Source organism: Mytilus californianus, unplaced genomic scaffold, assembly GCF_021869535.1.
Source record: "Mytilus californianus isolate M0D057914Y unplaced genomic scaffold, xbMytCali1.0.p SCAF_7, whole genome shotgun sequence".
Lineage (NCBI taxonomy): Eukaryota > Metazoa > Mollusca > Bivalvia > Mytilida > Mytilidae > Mytilus > Mytilus californianus.
In genome coordinates, this window is record NW_026262723.1 from 74,620,014 (window position 1) to 74,638,317 (window position 18,304).

General features: G+C 32.7%; 2 protein-coding genes across 3 annotated transcripts in view; one reads left to right on the forward strand and one right to left on the reverse strand.

Moving 5' to 3' along the window:
* Window positions 1-8,800, reverse strand: part of LOC127708480 (protein ecdysoneless homolog) — a 63,237-nt gene extending 54,437 nt beyond the window's left edge. For both annotated transcript variants that reach the window (XR_007985279.1, XM_052213356.1), the window contains exons 1-4: window positions 8,599-8,800; window positions 2,424-2,541; window positions 1,176-1,263; window positions 422-600 (exon numbers count right to left, since the gene is read on the reverse strand). Coding sequence is in view for 1 of the 2 variants with exons in the window: in XM_052213356.1 (XP_052069316.1) it covers window positions 422-600; window positions 1,176-1,263; window positions 2,424-2,541; window positions 8,599-8,800 (587 nt within the window). In the remaining variant the exon portion in view is untranslated. The remainder of the gene's footprint in view (window positions 1-421; window positions 601-1,175; window positions 1,264-2,423; window positions 2,542-8,598) is intronic.
* A 145-nt stretch (window positions 8,801-8,945) lies between these two features.
* Window positions 8,946-15,702, forward strand: LOC127708501 (ragulator complex protein LAMTOR2-like). The gene is made up of 4 exons (XM_052213392.1): window positions 8,946-9,063; window positions 12,924-13,086; window positions 14,349-14,438; window positions 15,497-15,702. The coding sequence occupies exons 1-4, from the start codon at window positions 8,996-8,998 to the stop codon at window positions 15,551-15,553; spliced, it is 378 nt and encodes a 125-aa protein (XP_052069352.1). The 5' UTR covers window positions 8,946-8,995; the 3' UTR covers window positions 15,554-15,702.
* The last annotated feature ends 2,602 nt before the right edge of the window (window positions 15,703-18,304 follow it).

The following is an 18,304-nucleotide window of genomic DNA, read 5'->3' on the forward strand; positions in this document are numbered from 1 at the left end:
GGTGGATAGTTGTCTCATTGGCAATCATACCTCATCTACTTTTTATATATCCATTTTCTTTTACTGCACTATTTTCAAATGAAAATGACAAAGACAAAGCACAATTAACCATGAGTGGCCATTGGGCAGTAAATTATAACATTTTGTTATGTATTATGGGATGGTTATTTATTCCACATTTCACACCATACTGTATGGCAGGTACACCACTGGGGAGGTTATCTAAACAGGAGATTGTGGGATAGACTTTTAAAACTTACCCCTCAAACCTTTGTCTTACAGCATTATTTATTTCAGTGCTAGCCAGTGTGGCAGTGTTGTAGTTTCTGACACATTTCACAGCATACTGTATGGCAGTTATACCACTAAGGGTGGGTGGTTATCTGAACAGGAGATTGTGGGATAGACAGTTAAAACTTACCCCTCAAACCTTTGTCTTACAGCATTATTTATTTCAGTGCTAGCCAGTGTGGCAGTGTTGTAGTTTCTGACACATTTCACAGCATACTGAACGGCAGGTACACCACTAGGGAGGGTGGTTATCTGGGCAGGTGATTGTGGAAATGGAATTATGTGCAGATTTCCTTGAAAAATATAAACCTGAAAAAATAAACAATTCATTTGAAAAATTCAGCATTTTTACATATTCTTGATTGATATGCTGGAATAACATGTATAAAATATGCTTACATGAATTTGTACATAGAACAGTTATGTCATGTATGTGTTGGATTTAACCAACATGCTGAATTTACACAAACAGGGAGTAGTGCTACTGTCTATATTCATATTAAATTTGATGAAGATGTAATTTTTAAAGGGGCAATTTAAATGGCTCTCTGAACCAGGCAGAATGAATAATAAAATCTCCCTGTAATCATTCATTAAGTAGTATCAATATTTAGTTTGCTCAATTTTTTTAACATGGCAAAATCATTTGTTGTTCTTTATCTTAAAAAAGCTTTTCATTTCTAAATTTAACTATATACTTGATAATTACTGCATTTATATATGTAAAATATGTAACTGAATAATCATTTCCAGTGGTTTTTTTTACAACATTCATTTTGTATCATGCTAGTCGTGTTTTTAATTTTTACTAGTAGCAGCTGCTTTTCCTGTAACATGTTACATAATTTCAACAAAAAAATGCTATAAATTTTGGAGATAAATACTCTATTTTCAGCAGTATCAGGTTCCAGCCATTTAGGGAGATGGTCAGCAGCCTCAATCAGCATAAACTCTTCATCACTATCCTTTATTCTGCATTAGAAAAAACATGATACTGAATCACATCTCGTTACTAATAAGACTGTCATAAACAGGAAACAAATTATACAAGTGTAAATATTTGTGCAACGATTCTAATAAAAGATAATCATGATAATTATATACAAATAAGATGAAATAATATTGTATTGATATAAACAGTGTACATTTTTTTGGTACATTTCTTCTATTATACCATTATGTTGAGTTATTTGTTTGTGGTAATTTTACATCCTCTGAGGCCATAAAAAAGAATAGGTTTGTTTGCCCTAACCCTACCTACCCAGAAAATAGCTGCCTACTCAAAATCTTTTATTGCCCTGATGTGAAAATATTTTTTTTTTATTCAGATAGGCATGAAGACTAATAAACATCTGATACTTAAATTTCTCTTTACCAAAAAAAAAAGAAAATGCCTACCTACCTACCCACTGTCTCAATGTTGGGTAGGGTTTGGGCAAACCTAAAATTTTTTAAGTGTGGCCTGAAAAGAAAATCTTAGGTCACCATTTCCATGATTTTAAAAGTTAGTGATAAGGATCAGAACTAAAACTCATCAAGTATTCTGAGATTTAAAGCTGCATTTTCCTTCCTGTCAATCCTGTGTACTTCAATTTTTGTCATCCGATGATATCACCAGATTTGAAAATGTCCAAAACTAAAGGGAAATCAACTGAAAATGTACCCTATATTGTTGGTTTTTTTAGCTAAAAGTTGCTTGAGAAGGGAATATGTGATATAATTTAGAAATATCATTACTGTGAGAAAAGAAATTCAGAGGAATTTTAGTTAAAAAAAAATGTCTATACCAGATCACTAGACACCCTTACCATTTAATGTACCGGGATATGAATATTCCACTTACAGTATAGTTCATCTATAATGTAAAGCAAAAAGAAACAACAAGTCTTCAAAAGAGAACATGAATCACTGAGTCATGAAGATGAGATCAAGGACACTTGACACATGTCTGGCAAAAAAAAACTTTCAAATTCAATACAAATATATTTTTAGTTGGAATACACAAGTTTTATTACAGATCACACATTACCAGAATATCAGATCATATATTTACTTGAATAATTTGAAAATATGTGAATTCTGAAATTTTATAACTCTTTATTATTCTAAAAAAACAAGCTAATAAATCTTACTTTGCAACTAATCCATCAAACTGTTTGGTTAATGTGAATAATAGGTAAACAATAAGCCATTCATCCTCAACGTTATCACCATAACAGGTTTTACCATACAGGTGAGGTGGTAAGTTATCTAAAAATAAACATAAGACATTACACATGCCCTTTTTCAAATGTAATTATAAATTAACTTCCTTGTCTTGTTAAAATTCTTTTTTTAGACTTTTCAGCCAATGGCTTTTTTTCTATTTTTGTGATTTTTTGTCTTAGTTGGGTCATCATGGTCATGATGCGCAATTCATTTCCCATAGGCGACAATGGTAGCCCTTTCTTCCATTACTCTGTCCATATCTTAAACTTGGATATGTATGATGGCTCGTTTCCAAGCCGAGACATTTTCACACATGCATGTGGTTAAATTTTCGGGGTACGAAGTGAGATTAAATTTTTCCCAATTGGGCAACCCCGAAAGGCCCCACAAGATGCCACTTCAGCAAGTGAAAAGTCCTTATTTTCACACAGTTAAATTCTCTGGAAATTCAGTTCTTTACAAACATTTAATAACTTCAAATTTTTTACATCTTTACTGTACAGTCTTCTGCTCTTCAAAAAAGCACAAATGGTTAAGCTCAGTTTCGTTGCATGCAGGCTTTTTTATTTCTATTTACAGTTTGAGTACCTTACTCTGAAGCGCATTAGGGATATTTACCCAGTTATCTACATGATAGATCAGCTACCTTTCACAAATCATTAAGATGTAATAAATTTAGAACCTTGGTAATATTTTGCAGTCATAATAACATGATGTCAAAACTAAGAGTTGCATCAGCCATCTAAAAATCTAAAACTATATTGTGTGATTTGGTCGTTGTAATACAATCTGTTCCCCTATTTAAAGAGAGCAAATAAACTGAAGAAACAACTTTTTTCTAGGGGATATGCTCGTGTTGCATTCTAAAATTTATTTCTCAGCTGCTCAAGTCCTACATGAAGTATACAAGAAATTTGTATTTAAGATGTGAAAGTACCAAAATGTCATTACAAAAAACCCTAGAACAGTCTAGAATGGTCTAGAAGCAGTTTAAAAACAGGGTCAAATTTGGTTTGTGAAAACTATGAATAGCTTATCATCAGCATATATTCCTTACGTTGTGTTAATGACAACATGCTCTTTGGTGCATAAGCAGGATCATATAAGTTGTAACTATATCTTTAACGTTAAAGGAAAAACAAAAAAACATTCATGTGATGTCTCAAAATACTTTTATTAACTCTTAAGTCATATTTTTTTATTTTATTTGCTTTAAACCTGTATTTTAATTCAGTATCAATCCAGATGTTGCTGGTATTTAATTGCACTTCAATCAGCCAATCATATACATATAAATGTGCAATCAAAAGCATATATTTTCTGTTGTCAATTTGTCAAAATGTTTTTACTCCGCAACCTTTTTTTTATGTCAAAGAATTTTACGACAATTGAAATTTCCCATAATTACATCTTCTAACATCAGACTCGGACTTCTCTTGAACTGAATTTTAATGTGCGTATTGTTATGCGTTTACTTTTCTACATTGGCTAGAGGTATAGGGGGAGGGTTGAGATATCATAAACATGTTTAACCCCGCCGCATTTTTGCGCCTGTCCCAAGTCAGGAGCCTCTAGCCTTTGTTAGTCTTGTATTATTTTTAATTTTAGTTTCTTGTGTACAATTTGGAGTTTAGTATGGCGTTCATTATCACTGAACTAGTATATATATTTGTTTAGGGGCCAGCTGAAGGACGCCTCCGGGTGCGGGAATTTCTCGCTGCATTGAAGACCTGTTGGTGACCTTCTGCTGTTGTCTGTTCTATGGTCGGGTTGTTGTCTCTTTGACACATTCCCCATTTCCATTCTCAATTTTACAATTCTAAAGATGATTTTTGTGAACTATTCCTTTCTTTAAAGATAGCATAGGGGGAAAATGCAGTTTTTCTGAGTAAGTATGACCTTGAAAATACATGATGAAGATAAGCATAACAAAATTCATTTCTAAGCCTGGTCAAACTAAGTCCAGATATTATTATATCTGCTAAGGGTATTTTTTTTTTTTATTTTTATAAATCCCTAATTGATGGAAGGCGTCAAACAAACAATCAAAGTACTGAAGTACTGAACATCGGATGACCGCAGGTTCTTGTGTATGGTCAAAAGCACATGTCACAGAAACAGATCACATCTCTATACCTGAAACTGAGGTTAATTTACAGAGATTTTTTTTTCTGATACAAGTTCCTGCTTGGATGATGAATAAATGACAGGAAATTCAACCTCACCGTAATAACTATTATATTGTAGTGATACAAATCAGTATACCTTAGACTATTATACTAATATAATAATAGTTCCAGAGAATACACTGGTTTGTTGTTATATATTATATTAATATTACGGTTGCATGTATATATAATTTTCATCTATTTGTATATCATTCTATTCTACTATTATTATAGTGCAGTGCAAGTGCATGGTGGACACTCTTCTGTAAAAAAAATCAAAGCCTTAAAGGCTGTAAAAGCAATTGCTGCCATGTTAATGCTTTGTGGACTTTTATTTTTCATCCATATATATAAGAATTAAACCTGACAGGACAGGAGTGTTGACTAGTGAGAAGCAAGATGGTTTTAACTTTATATCAATAAAAGACTTTAGCAGGAAATCATTTTAAATATGTTTTATATTTCACAAGGAGACAACAAGTTTACAAGGCTAAAGTTGGGGTTAATTATACATGTGCTGAAACATATAACTAAAAAAAAAATCAATATGGATTGTCCCCTGGTAGTGTTTGTAACTGGGCAATAATTTCCTTTATTGATTTTAATTTTAACAATTTTCATAATTAATTTAAATTAACCATTCAGTTAAAACATTTCAACTTTCCAGACGCAAATGTTGAAAAACGGGCAAGAAATAAAATATCTTACAAGACATAAACATGTAAAAAATAAATATATATTTCAGCTTACTAAAAATATTTTCATAATGTTACTTTGACATCATTTCTTAAAACTAAGTCCCAAACATAATTGCTCAGTTAATATGTGTCATCCTCATGCGATACGAGATAACTATAATTCTGATGCAATCCCGAAAAGGGGGGTCATCACTAACAAACATGAAATTAAATTGTCATTATACGAACTAGAACAAACAGCTCTATGTTGCTTTGATATTTATCAATTTTCAGGAAACATGTGAAATAAATTTCAGGTCCATTTCATTATAGTGCCTAACAAGATTGTGTGAGGTAGACGAAATTGACCTTAAAACGATAGTATTGTCTTTTGAAGTCCAAAAATAGGCAGATCGGACATATAAGGACTTTATCTAATGACTACATAAATTTGGGATTTATTATTATTATAATATTCTAATGAAACTGAAAATTGTATTTTTTTGTTAGGATAAACAACAATTTTACCTGGCGTAGCCGTGCATAAAATGTTTTTCTGCGAAAAATGGCGTATTTAATGGAATAGAACGTTAATACAGTAAACTTTCTCTTTTTTCTCCGCAATAGGCTATCAAAAATAATTTATCTAATGTGTATATGGAAAATTATGTGAAAAGATAAAAAGTGGCAATTGTTACCTTTCATACCTTAAGCAGTCAGGGGTACTACTTAAACAAGTGATTTCAGAATCACTCCCTCGAGTGATTTTGGCTGTGAAGTATTAAAAATTTTCACACAGACTTTTTAAAATCACTGAAACAAGTAATTTTAGAAGTTAAAATGTAATCACTTTAATAAGTGTTTATAACATTTTCTTGATATTTTTCCCACAAGCTTGATTTTTTTATTGGTAAAAAGACAACAATTCCATTGAAAAAACAACTATGTATATGCAGAAATTGTCTTTTGCTTGATAAGCCTGACACTTTTACAGTTTTTTTAAAATATGCAAAAACTGGAATAGTTTGTAGATCAGGTCATAACCTTGAAGTAGATCATTCTAACTCTAAAGAAAACCAATCAGGTTACCTAATATTGTTGATATTTGTCTGAAAGTAAGAGTAGTTAATGAACTTTTGATTACAGAAAACTTCCCAAGGGTACTTTTAAAAGCTTTAGCGCACTAACTTACTGCCCAAGCGCACTGGTGAAATTAATATACAAAGAAAAAGGGATAATTGATTTATGTAGGAAAATTATAGAAAAGATTGTGAAAATATGGAAAATCAATGAAATTAGCATTTGAAGATCAAAGAAAACACTAAAATCACTTAAATAGGTGATAACTGAATTTATCAAATCACTGAAATAAGTGATGATGAAATCACTTGTTTAAGTAGCACCCCTGACTGTTAAGTTTCATTCATATACTGCTATTATTGTTGTTGTTACCAATTATGTAAATCAATTGTATCTGATTTTATGCCCTTTATGGGCCCTGTAATTTGGAAAATACAAAAAAAAAATCTATTCATTGATAAAACGTAATATGGACTGGTCCAGTGTCCAGTTTGCAGGTCATTTAATTTACTGTAAACATTCATGCACGCTCTGATTTAATCGATATACACGTACGAAAAAGCATGAACAGTTTGAAGGTAATCTAATAATAACTTAATCCAATCAAATTGCATAAGATTCAATAACAATGTCCAGTCCACATCATAATGAGTAATAGGGGTAAACTTGGTAGGGAGAAAATGACAGATATTTCAAGTTAATATTTATGCAATAACGAATTAAAATTTGTCAACCAAAAGTTTTGCTACAATTTCAAAAACATGTCGTTCTGTATGGGTATAGTTTTCGGATCTTTCATTAGCGTATTTAAGGCTATAAAAAGTTTGGGCTTCAAAAGTTCACACAATTATTGACTTTATACAGAAAATTCGTCCTTGTAAAACATTTAATAGTTCACAAATGATACGCGATTTTAAAGTAAAATTATTTCTTAAAACACTGCAAAAAATTTCATTCATATTGATAAAGTGGTATCGTCATAAAGTGCGTTGAAATGAACAGTGGTATAGCAAACAACGAATTTCCTCACAAAATGATATCACACACTATAGTAAGGGGAGTCAGTTAAGTTTGTTTATTTTTAGATTACAGGTAATCATTTGACATAACGTATACAACCTGTGTGACCTGTGTAGTGATTTTGATTTTACGATAAATTCATGAATGAATGAACGATAATTTTATGAATGAACATGAGCACCTGACCTCTTTCATAAACACCAATTAAACATATAAAACCGTATTTAAAAGGAGATAGTTCAGTCAAATTTTCAGTACTAAATCAACAACTGAAATGATTCCATTTTTTTATGAACATGATGAAACATCGTACGAACGGAAAACGGAATCGCAGGTATAAAAATGCACTTTTTTCCCTTGTAATGACCGCGGATCTATAATTTTTATAGATCGGTTGAAATCCCAAAACTAATTTGCATAATGGAAATTTAGGCGATAGCAATACATCGGAATGACCTGAAGGTCATCCTCTGTAAAAATTAACATAGCCTTCCAAGACGACATAATTATTTGGACTAGGTAAAACTCGGTTTGAAAACTAATGACAATTTGACCTAAGCAAAAATTAGATTAAAATGAAGTTGAGTTGTCAATTTTAATGCTCTGGTGTCAATAAATATGCAAAATTTCTTTTATTTGTTGGGTGGCATGAATTTGGATTTTAAATTAATGGATATCAAACAAACAAAAGACTGGACAGACAGGCAAATAGGCAACATTTTCATATGTCACAATAATTATGTTATCACATCATACAGTGTTGATTGTTCAATGACATCATATACATGGATTGACTGCTAGTTATTATATATATAAGCTAACTGCTGAAACTCATTTATATATAAAAAATTGAAATTAGTCAATTGTTTGAGTCTGATCTCTAACACTATCTGCTTACATGAGTCCAGTGTTTGTCTGAAATTTAGGCCAAGCTGAAGCATACATTTATTACTCAGATTGGTTGCTTAATGTCCAGTGGCAAATATTAGATGCATGTTCAGGACAGTATTATTCAGATACACCTGTGTCTAAGTACTTGACTGACCAAGGATGAAAATACCACACATCTTAAGCAAATTTTAAAGAAGGGTTACAATTTATTGGTGATCATTCAATATCAAGCAGAAATGTATTCAGAAAGTAAACAAAGTAACCTTTTTCAGTCACAGCAGTTAAATTAAACTGCTCTTTTTGCCAAATGTGGTCGACAATTGTTGAACTAACAAAAGCAAGATAAGCGTCAATATATTCAAGCAAAATTTTCCGCTTCGTCTCTTGACATAAAGATGTGTCAACCAAGGGGAAAAGCCAATATTCAGCAGCATCGTCGGGTAGACGATCTTTCTTTTCTGCCATGCTAATTCAATGATGACTGGTTTGTAATAATTAACTACGATAGCTTACCGTACATTGTACAAATTCCTTGAAAGGGTACCAGTCAAATTTTGCGGAAGTTCCGCAAAGGTCGTAACCTCAAAAAATTGGCCAATCATTTAAAACATAGCAAAGTGCTTTGGGTCCGAATCATGTGATCATTTTTTGTGAAAGAAGATGTTGAAGCCAAAAGCATTAACTCAAGTTTTGAGTCAGGCAAATACTGGTGGTGTACAAAGCACACTGTAAGAATATTTACTGATATCAAAGTTCGTGAATTTAATAAAACGCAAAGTATGCTGAAAAAATGTAAGCCTCTAAAATAGCCTAATAGGTTAAATAAATAACATGCCAGTCATCACATAAATAGAGTATTTACACTTGTATGTGGTCGACAATTGTTGAACTAACAAAAGCAAGATAAGCGTCAATATATTCAAGTAAAATTTTCCGCTTCATCTCTTGACATAAAGATGTGTCAACCAAGGGGAAAAATTATTTTCTTGTTTACAAGAGTGAAAAAAATTTGTACACACGAGACTTCAATATTTTACAAGAGAGACAATCCAGTGTCAACAGCGACACCTACAGAATACAGAATACACTTGTATGCAAATTTGTCGACCATTACTTAAAATCACACAAGTTCTAAATTTGCATCACTATTTAAAAATTTTTTTAGGTCATAATAAAAAGTGATTGTTCCTTGACATCAGAAGGTTATTTGGAGACAGAATTCAACTAAATACCGAAAGTTTTACTTACTTAAAGCCCATACAGGAATCGGGGTCATTTCATATCAAAGAATAAATCCGATTTATAATTTTTTTAAATCATGGTGATATGACTCACTCTTGTGGGACCAATTGACACGGTACAAATGGGTGAAACATGCCAGTCATCACATAAATTGAGTATTTACACTTGTATGCAAATTTGAAGAAAAGACCTGTTATCTACAGCTGAAATAACACTAGACTGTCTAGACACTGACTGTGAAATATGCTGGAATAAGATTGAGATAAAAAGCAGTAAACCACTTTATACAGGCTGCTATTACAGACCACCAGACAACAATATACAATACAATACAATATTTTTATGACATAAACATTACAGAGTGATTAAAGAAATATAGCATCTATTGAAAGCTTAAATACATCGCTAACCAGACTAACACATTCAAGTAATCTTCCAAACTTAGTACTCACTGGTGATTTCAAGATGCCTGACATAAAATGGGAAATAGATGAAGACAACAACTTCCCAGTAAAAAAACCAAACAACTATAGTATGGAAACCAATAACAAGTTCATAGAAGCACTTGAAGAAAACTGTCTAACACAAATAGTAAAAGAACCAACATGTCAAGATAACATATTAAACCTTGTATTAACAACAAATCCGTCAAGCATTGAAAATATATCAGTCCAAGATGGAATGAGTGACCATAGCATAGTCATCACTGACATAAATTTAAAAGCAAAAACAAAAAAGCAAGTATCATGAGTACCAAGGAAAGTATATATTTATAAAAAGGGCAACATGAACCGAATAAATGAACAACTAGATAAAGAGTTGAATAATGTTATACAAAACATGCAAAAAGCAAGTACAAATACCACACAAGAATGCTGGAATGAATTTAAAGATATATTGTCACAGGCTATAACATCAAATATTCCAACCAAAATGCTGTCATCCAGATGGAATGTACCTTGGATCAATAGAGAGATCAAAACAATGATCAAAAGAAAACAAAGGGTTTACAACAAGGCAAAACGTACTAACAATGAAACACACTGGGAAGAATTTAAGCTCCTGAGAAAAACAGTAAAATCTAAATTAGAAGAAGCACACCAAAACTATATTTCACAAATATTGGAAGTAGATGAAGAGGGAGAGAGAAAAACACCTGTTGTTTGAAAAAAGTTTTGGCAATATTTTAAATCAAAGAAAAGGGACTCCTGTGGAATAGCACCACTTAGTTCAAATGGAAAACTAATGGAAGACAGCAAAGGTAAAGCAGAAACACTTAACCATCAATTTGTATCTGTTTTTACTAATGAAAACACATTAAGTCAACCAAAACTGAATGGCAGCCCATCGCCTGATATAGACCATCTAGAGATAACAGTAGAAGGAGTAAGAAAGCTATTAAGTAATGTCAACCCGAAAAAGGCAAATGGGCCAGATAACATACCAAACAGAGTCCTAAAGGAATGTGCTACAAGTATCTCGACATAAAATAACAACAATATTTCAGAAAACATATGATGAAGGGGCTGTCCCAAACGATTTGATTACAGCTATCATCACAGCACTTTTTAAAAAAGGGGACAAAAGCTTGCCAGTAAATTACAGACTTGTTTCATTGACGTCAGTTACATGCAAACTCATGGAACACATCATTTTCAAACACATTATGCAGCATCTTGAGAAATATGAAATACAAGTCGATTACCAACATGGCTTCAGATAGAAAAGATCATGCGAATCTCAATTAGTAACAACAATTGAAGATATAGCAAAACATCTAGATAAAAAAGAGCAAGTTGATATGCTAATATTAGACTTCAGTAAAGCATTTGATGTAGTGCCTCACATACGGCTTCTGCGGAAATTAGAGCACTATGGAATAAATAGCAAAATAATTGAGTGGGCAAGGCCTGGCTCACACAACGTCAACAGTGTGTAGCAGTTGAAGGTGAAACATCTACAAACGCCTTTGTAAAATCAGGAGTACCCCAAGGTACAGTTTTAGGCCCATTGATGTTTCTTTTATATATCAATGATATTGGGGATGACATCAAGTCAAAGTTGCGCCTCTTTGCAGATGATAGCCTTTTATACCTGGCAATAGATTGCAATGATGACTGCAACCAATTACAAAAAGATCTGAACAAATTGGTCGACTGGGCATCTAATTGGCAGATGAAATTTAATGCGTCAAAATGTTATGTTCTAAGAATAACCAACAAGAAAAATCCTATCAGACACAACTATCACATGCATGGCCAAATTTTAGAAAATGTAGACCAAAACCCATATTTAGGAGTTCAGTTCACCAACAACCTGAAATGGGATATACACATCAATAACATCACGGCAAAAGCAAATAGATCATTAGGCTTTCTGAGGAGAAACATCAGCAAATTCCCAGAAGAAATTAAATAAGAGCATATCAAGCCATTGTTAGACCAAACGTTGAATATGCAAGCAGTGCCTGGGATCCATATCAGGAAAACCACATCAAAAAGATAGAAATGGTGCAAAGAAGGTCAGCACGTTTCATAAAACATCAATACAGCAGAGGACCTGGGTCAGTTACTAGCATACTGAATGAGCTAAAATTACCATCATTAGAGACCAGACGGAAAATAAAAAGGCTTTGCTTGTTCCACAAAGCTTTACATCATAAAATAGCCATAAATATTCCAGAGTATGTAGAACAACAAAGCAGGACAACACGTCAATATCACCAAAGTAAATTTAGAAACCTTCAAACTTCAACCAACACCTACAAATACAGCTTCTTTCCATGTACCATCAAAGACTGGAATAGCTTACCAATAAGACTGTTAAATATAGAAGATACAGAGGCATTCAAGAACAGCCTCACATCTTATTTAACAGAGTAGTCACACAACAAACACTAAATTTTAGTTTCACATGTAAATATGTTTTTAATGAGCACCATATCAAATGACTTAATTAGTACTTGCATGATGGGTCTTAGACCCTTTGCATTTCAACGATGTAGACAGTAGATGTAGATGTAGAAACATTTTTTCAACAGATAGACCAGTACAAATTTGCTGGAAAGTGTATGCTCCTTTATCATGTTTAAGGTGTAATCATATGCTCCATGTATATCATGTTTTATGAAGAGGGTCAATAAAAAGGAAAAACTAGAACAGGATTAGTATAGTTATTGCTCTCATCCAAGTTGTTACATTTAGGTACATTGTACCATTATTTGTCAGACTAAATGGAAAGCTTCATGTCTTGATAGCTATGCATTATGATATTTAGAGCACTGCATATACACATGCATTAAATTATGTTGATGCTGATACTTATAATGTTATTTATTTATTTTTAGCTTGTTAAACAATGAAGGAGCATTATTAGCCTATTCTGGTTATGGTGACAAAGATGCTGCAGTGTCAGCTGCAATAGCTGGTAACATCTGGACGGCCTATCAGAAGAGTGGATCTGCAGCTTTTAATGATGATAAATTAAAATTAGTTATGTTGGAATGTGAGGTAAGAAAAGGACAAACAATTCAATGAGACAGGATTAATTCCAGAAATTAAAGGGATGGTTTCAGGGGGGTTAATCCTAAGTTTTGTAAATTTGTAGGAAAAGGTGGTTTTTTTTATCCAACAATGTCAATAATGTGGTAAATTTTAATTTTTGTTAAAATATGTCATATTTTGAGAAACAACTTTAAAAGCGATGGTTTTTAGGGGGTAACGGCTAATTTGTGTAAATTTTTAGAACAAGGTATTTTTTTTTAGATCAAACTCTTGGAACATCTATCTGATCCCTTATGTCAAAATTGTGGTTAATTTTTAATTTTTGGTTAAAAAATGCCAAATTATGAGAAACATGTTTTTAATAGGATTTCAATGAAAATCAATGTGTACATGTACATGTAGTTACAATTTGCTGTTCCAAAATGATTCCCTGTGTCAAAAATTATTGGTTGCCCTTCCATTTATGAAATGCCCTCCAAAATACATACATGTAGTGGTTGGATTTAAACAAAACTTTATATTATCAAGAACGCATTCTGAATTAAGTGCTTGTATCAAAGTTCTGAAATTTGACACCCAATACACATGCATAAAATATTGCTTTGTATGCATCAGTCTTTGTGCCTCACACAAAAATTCACAAGCAGGGCCCTTGCTGACACACCAGTTTTCTTGTTTCAATGATGTATCACCAATAACATCAGATAGGATTGTGTGACAAAAGACAAGAACTGACTTTAGACAACGGGAATACAATGTATAAGGTTTAGGCAAGGTGGAGAATACAGAATTTAGCTGTGTGTATTGTACTTATTTGCATATAATACACACTCCCATTTTATCCCCAGATCTTGTGGAAAAAATTAAGTTTGCTTTTATATGCTGCTTCAAATTATGAATCGGCCCTGTCCTCCAACCACAACTACTGAAAATGTGTCTTAGCCTAAGTAAGTAAATTTATGTTGATGAGATATGCATATTTTCAGACTTGTTTGATGAATTAACAAAACCAGTTTGAACAAAAGGGAATGAACACAGAATTTAAAAAAAAACAAAATTTTGCTCTACTCACAGTAGTTAATTTAATTTAATAACAGGATTAAACCATTCCTGGTTAAAAATGTTTCAGCCTTGTATTGACTGTTAACAGATTTTTCAACAGTTTTGGTACATGTATATGGATAACAAATATTTTTGCATTGATTTTATTATTATTATATGTTAAGAACTTTTCAGTTTGATTACATTATAAACTTTCTATGTTTCAGACAGGAAAAGTAGCCATAACAAAAGTTGCAAATTTAATTCTTTGCATGAGTTCAAAAGAAAATGTTGGATTTGGAATGTTAAAAGCAAAGGTAAGTCAGTGTATACTTTTACTTAAGATCATACATATAAAGTTTCTCGAGGTACATTTTAAAGTCATATGATCCTTCTAAATTAACAAAAAAGATGAATATCGTTAGTATACTTGAAGGCTTAGTTTTACTATAAAACGTGTGCATAGACTTTCTTTTAAAAGAAAATCCTTTATTTTATCCAAGTCTTCAGAAATGTACTGCTATTGAAATATTGTCTCTAAATCACGCACAGACAGCTTTTACAGATAAGCATGCATTGCTTCAATAATTTCCTTGTATAATTAAAATATTTTTGAAAGGTTCCATAAAAGGAATTAATTAGATTTTAAAATATTTTTTTTGTCTCCTTTCTCTTACCAAAAAAGGACAAACTAGTTATTGAATTGAAACTCATTCAACAAGAATGTGTCCATAGTACACGGATGCCCCACTCGCACTATCATTTTCTATGTTCAGTGGACCGTGAAATTGGGGTAAAAACTCTAATTTGGCATTAAAATGAGAAAGATCATATCATAGGGAACATGTGTACTAAGTTTCAAGTTGATTGGACTTCAACTTCATCAAAAACTACCTTGACCAAAAACTTTAACCTGAAGCGAGACAGACGGACGGACGCACAGACCGAAAAACATAATGCCCATAAATGGGGCATAAAAATGATATGAAAAGTTTAAAGGAGTAAGTTTGGTAAGTGTCATTATTAGCCGCGAACTATTAAGCCTATTGTTTCCAGATGAAAAAATGTTTTAATTTGAAGAAAAGACATGCAAGAAATTTAAATTGAATTTTTTTTATCTGACTTTTCTGGTAAAGCGGTGCCCTTCACACCACAAGTAGGCCGAAAAAGAGATTTTAATTTAAGTTCAAAAAATCATCTAGAGTTCACCCGAATTGAGGCCTAGTTCAACATAGAGCACAGGCTTCGACAAACTAAATATTCAAGTCAGATATGTAAGTTGTTATAACAAACATAATGTTAAAAGATCTATTTTGTTGACACACTTGTATTTAGCATTTTTTAAGTGTAAACATACATGTTAACTATATTTCAGGCAGAAGCATTAGCCCTGTATCTAGAAGAACCATTGTCACAAGTGGCAGCATCCTGACAGTAACTAGATGTGGTCATCCATCCTTAGCTATTGATCACCATAATGTCACCAGTCTCTCCATGGATTTCATATTAACTGTCATACTAGATGACTAGTCAAAAACTTGTTATATTGCTTATTGTTAAGTAAAATTGTGTAAATAATAATCAGCATTTTTTTTATATTAATTTTCTGGTTGAAAGAGTGTTTACCCTATGAAAGTATGCAGGCATTATGTTTTCTGATCTGTGTGTCCGTTTGTTATTCCATCTGTCCCATTTCAGGATAAAGTTTTTGGTCAAGGTAGTTTACCATGAAGATGTGGTCACATCAACTTGAAACTTGGCAAAAATGATCATTATGATGTGAACTTTTAAAATTTTAAGCCACAACAGTAGGGTTTTGACCCAAATATCAAGGTTCACTGAACATAGAAAAATAGTAGCAGGGCATGGCATTCTATAGACATAGATTCTTGTTGTGTTCTGTTTTTGTAATATCAACTAGCGGTATTCTTTTAACTTAGAACTGAATAGAATGCAGCCAAGCTCTATTTAATGTGTATGTGAGTAAAACTTAGCTTTGTGGCAATCATCAATAACAAAGCACAAAATACATCAACAAATAGAAAATGCCATGCTATCAACTGATGCCCAAACTGGCTTCCTACAACTAAACTAAACTGATATAGCTCCGACATTATTTCAGTAGGGCTTCTAGAGTCAATAACAGAAAGTTGAAATTACAAAACAAAATAGCAATTCATGTATACCCTTGGATCAACATATGCAACAATGTGAAATATGACTTTGATCCGTGCAGGACATATGTAACATTGACATAAGTCCTACTTTAATCCCAGCAAACATACTTGGGTTGACCATCACATATTATACAGGGTAGTACATTTTGACATAACATGGTCCCTAGCATCAACCTGATGTGTATTTTCATATATTATTTTTTCCCAATAATAGCAGAATAAGTCAATAATTCATAAACAAAAACTTGTGAAATTGCCTCAATAATAGTGACATTCATTGCCCAACAAATATTCTATACAACAATCTAAAGACTACAACAGGATATCTGTTAAACTGGACAGAAAACAACAAATTGGGCAAAAAAAAAGAACACAGGGAGATTATATAACAGTTTGAAAAGGCCTTACCGGTAACTAAATATATATACAATAAGCTGGATAAATTCTCAAACCAACATAAACTCCATATAGACGTATACACTGGAACATGTTTAACCACCAGGCCAACACTACACAAACAAAACATAAATTGTAACAATAAATTTTCTCCCTTGCTGCAATATTTGAATTATTTTAGTAGTCAAATAACTGTGAATCTGTGACAATAGAGATTTTTCTGCCATTTGATATACAATGTTATGCTGAATTATGGCACCTTTCCCAATCTAAATTCTGTCTCTTTCCCAAAATGTCATAAACATACAAATGTTCTTAGCTGCCACACATTTGTCAAAATCCTAAAAAAATTATAAAATTCTGGACTTTTTATTATTGTTATTTTTCCAACCTTAGTAATGTTAGTTTTACCTAAGTTCCCCTGGAAACTTTGTTATTAACAATGCGATAATATCTGTTCCTGTTGGAACAATATTCCTTACCCTTTATTCCGTAAGGAACAAATTTTGTAATATTCGTTCCATTGAGAAAAAATATGACAGAATATTTCTTCCAATTAGAACTTCTATTTCATGACATGTATACCACAGTGGTGTCATGTGTCCTAGGCATTCAAGGTACACCAAAGTGTTGTCATGTGTCCTAGGCATTCAAGGTAAACCAAAGTGTTGTCCTGTGTCCTAGACATTCAGTGTACGCCAACGTGTTGTCAAGAGTCCTAGGCATTCAAGGTAAACAAAGCGTTGTCCAGTGTCCTAGACATTCAAGGTAAACCAGTGTTGTCCTAAGTCCTAGACATTCAAGATATACCAAAGTGTTGTCCTGTGTCCTAGGCATTCGAGGTAAACCAAAGTGTTGTCTTGTGCTCCAGGCATTCAAGGTAAACCAAAGTAATATCCAGTGCCCTAGGCATACAGGGTAAACCAAAGTGTTGTTCTGTGTTCTAGGCATTCAAGGTAAACCAAATTGTCCTGTGTCCTAGACATTCAATGTAAAACAAAGTGTTGTCCTGTGCTCTAGGCATTCAAGATAAACCAAAGTGTTGTCATGTGTCCTAGGCATTTAAGGTAAACTAAAGTGTTGTCATGTGTCCTAGGCATTCAAGGTAAACCAAAGTGTTGTCCTGTGTCTTAGGCATTCAAGGTAACCCAAAGTGTTGTTCTGTGCCCTAGGCATTCAAGGTAAGCCAAATTATTGTCCTGTGTCATTCAAATGTCAAGTTGTATACAGTACAAGTGCATGGTGGATTTTCTGTTCATTAGTTATTCTTTAGGAAGAATTTTTTGAAGGTAAGTTTATAGTACCCAACGATAGAGTTGTCATAGACAGTGTTGGATATTTTGTTTAGGCTTTCAAAACATGGTCTTTAGCATACCTGATGAAAGGACTTCCAGTTGTTACAAGCAAGGAAATCATATCATACATTTCTCAATAAGAATAACAAGAGTGAACACGCTGAAATGTCTCGCCTTCTTTACTGACCATTGATTTTATGTTTATGTTTTATATAGTCCTAAATATAAAGCTTTCCTACAATTATCACATAAACTTAACATGATCCAAGAAAATGAGGTCAAGGTCAGATAAACCAAACTGGAAATACATGTACA

Coding starts and splice junctions, on each gene's coding strand:
- LOC127708501 (XM_052213392.1), top strand. CDS start 8,996: ATGTTGAAGCCAAAAGCATTAACTCAAGTTTTGAGTCAGGCAAATACT. Junction 13,087..14,348: donor TAGTTATGTTGGAATGTGAG/GTAAGAAAAGGA, acceptor TCTATGTTTCAG/ACAGGAAAAGTAGCCATAAC. Junction 14,439..15,496: donor TTGGAATGTTAAAAGCAAAG/GTAAGTCAGTGT, acceptor ACTATATTTCAG/GCAGAAGCATTAGCCCTGTA.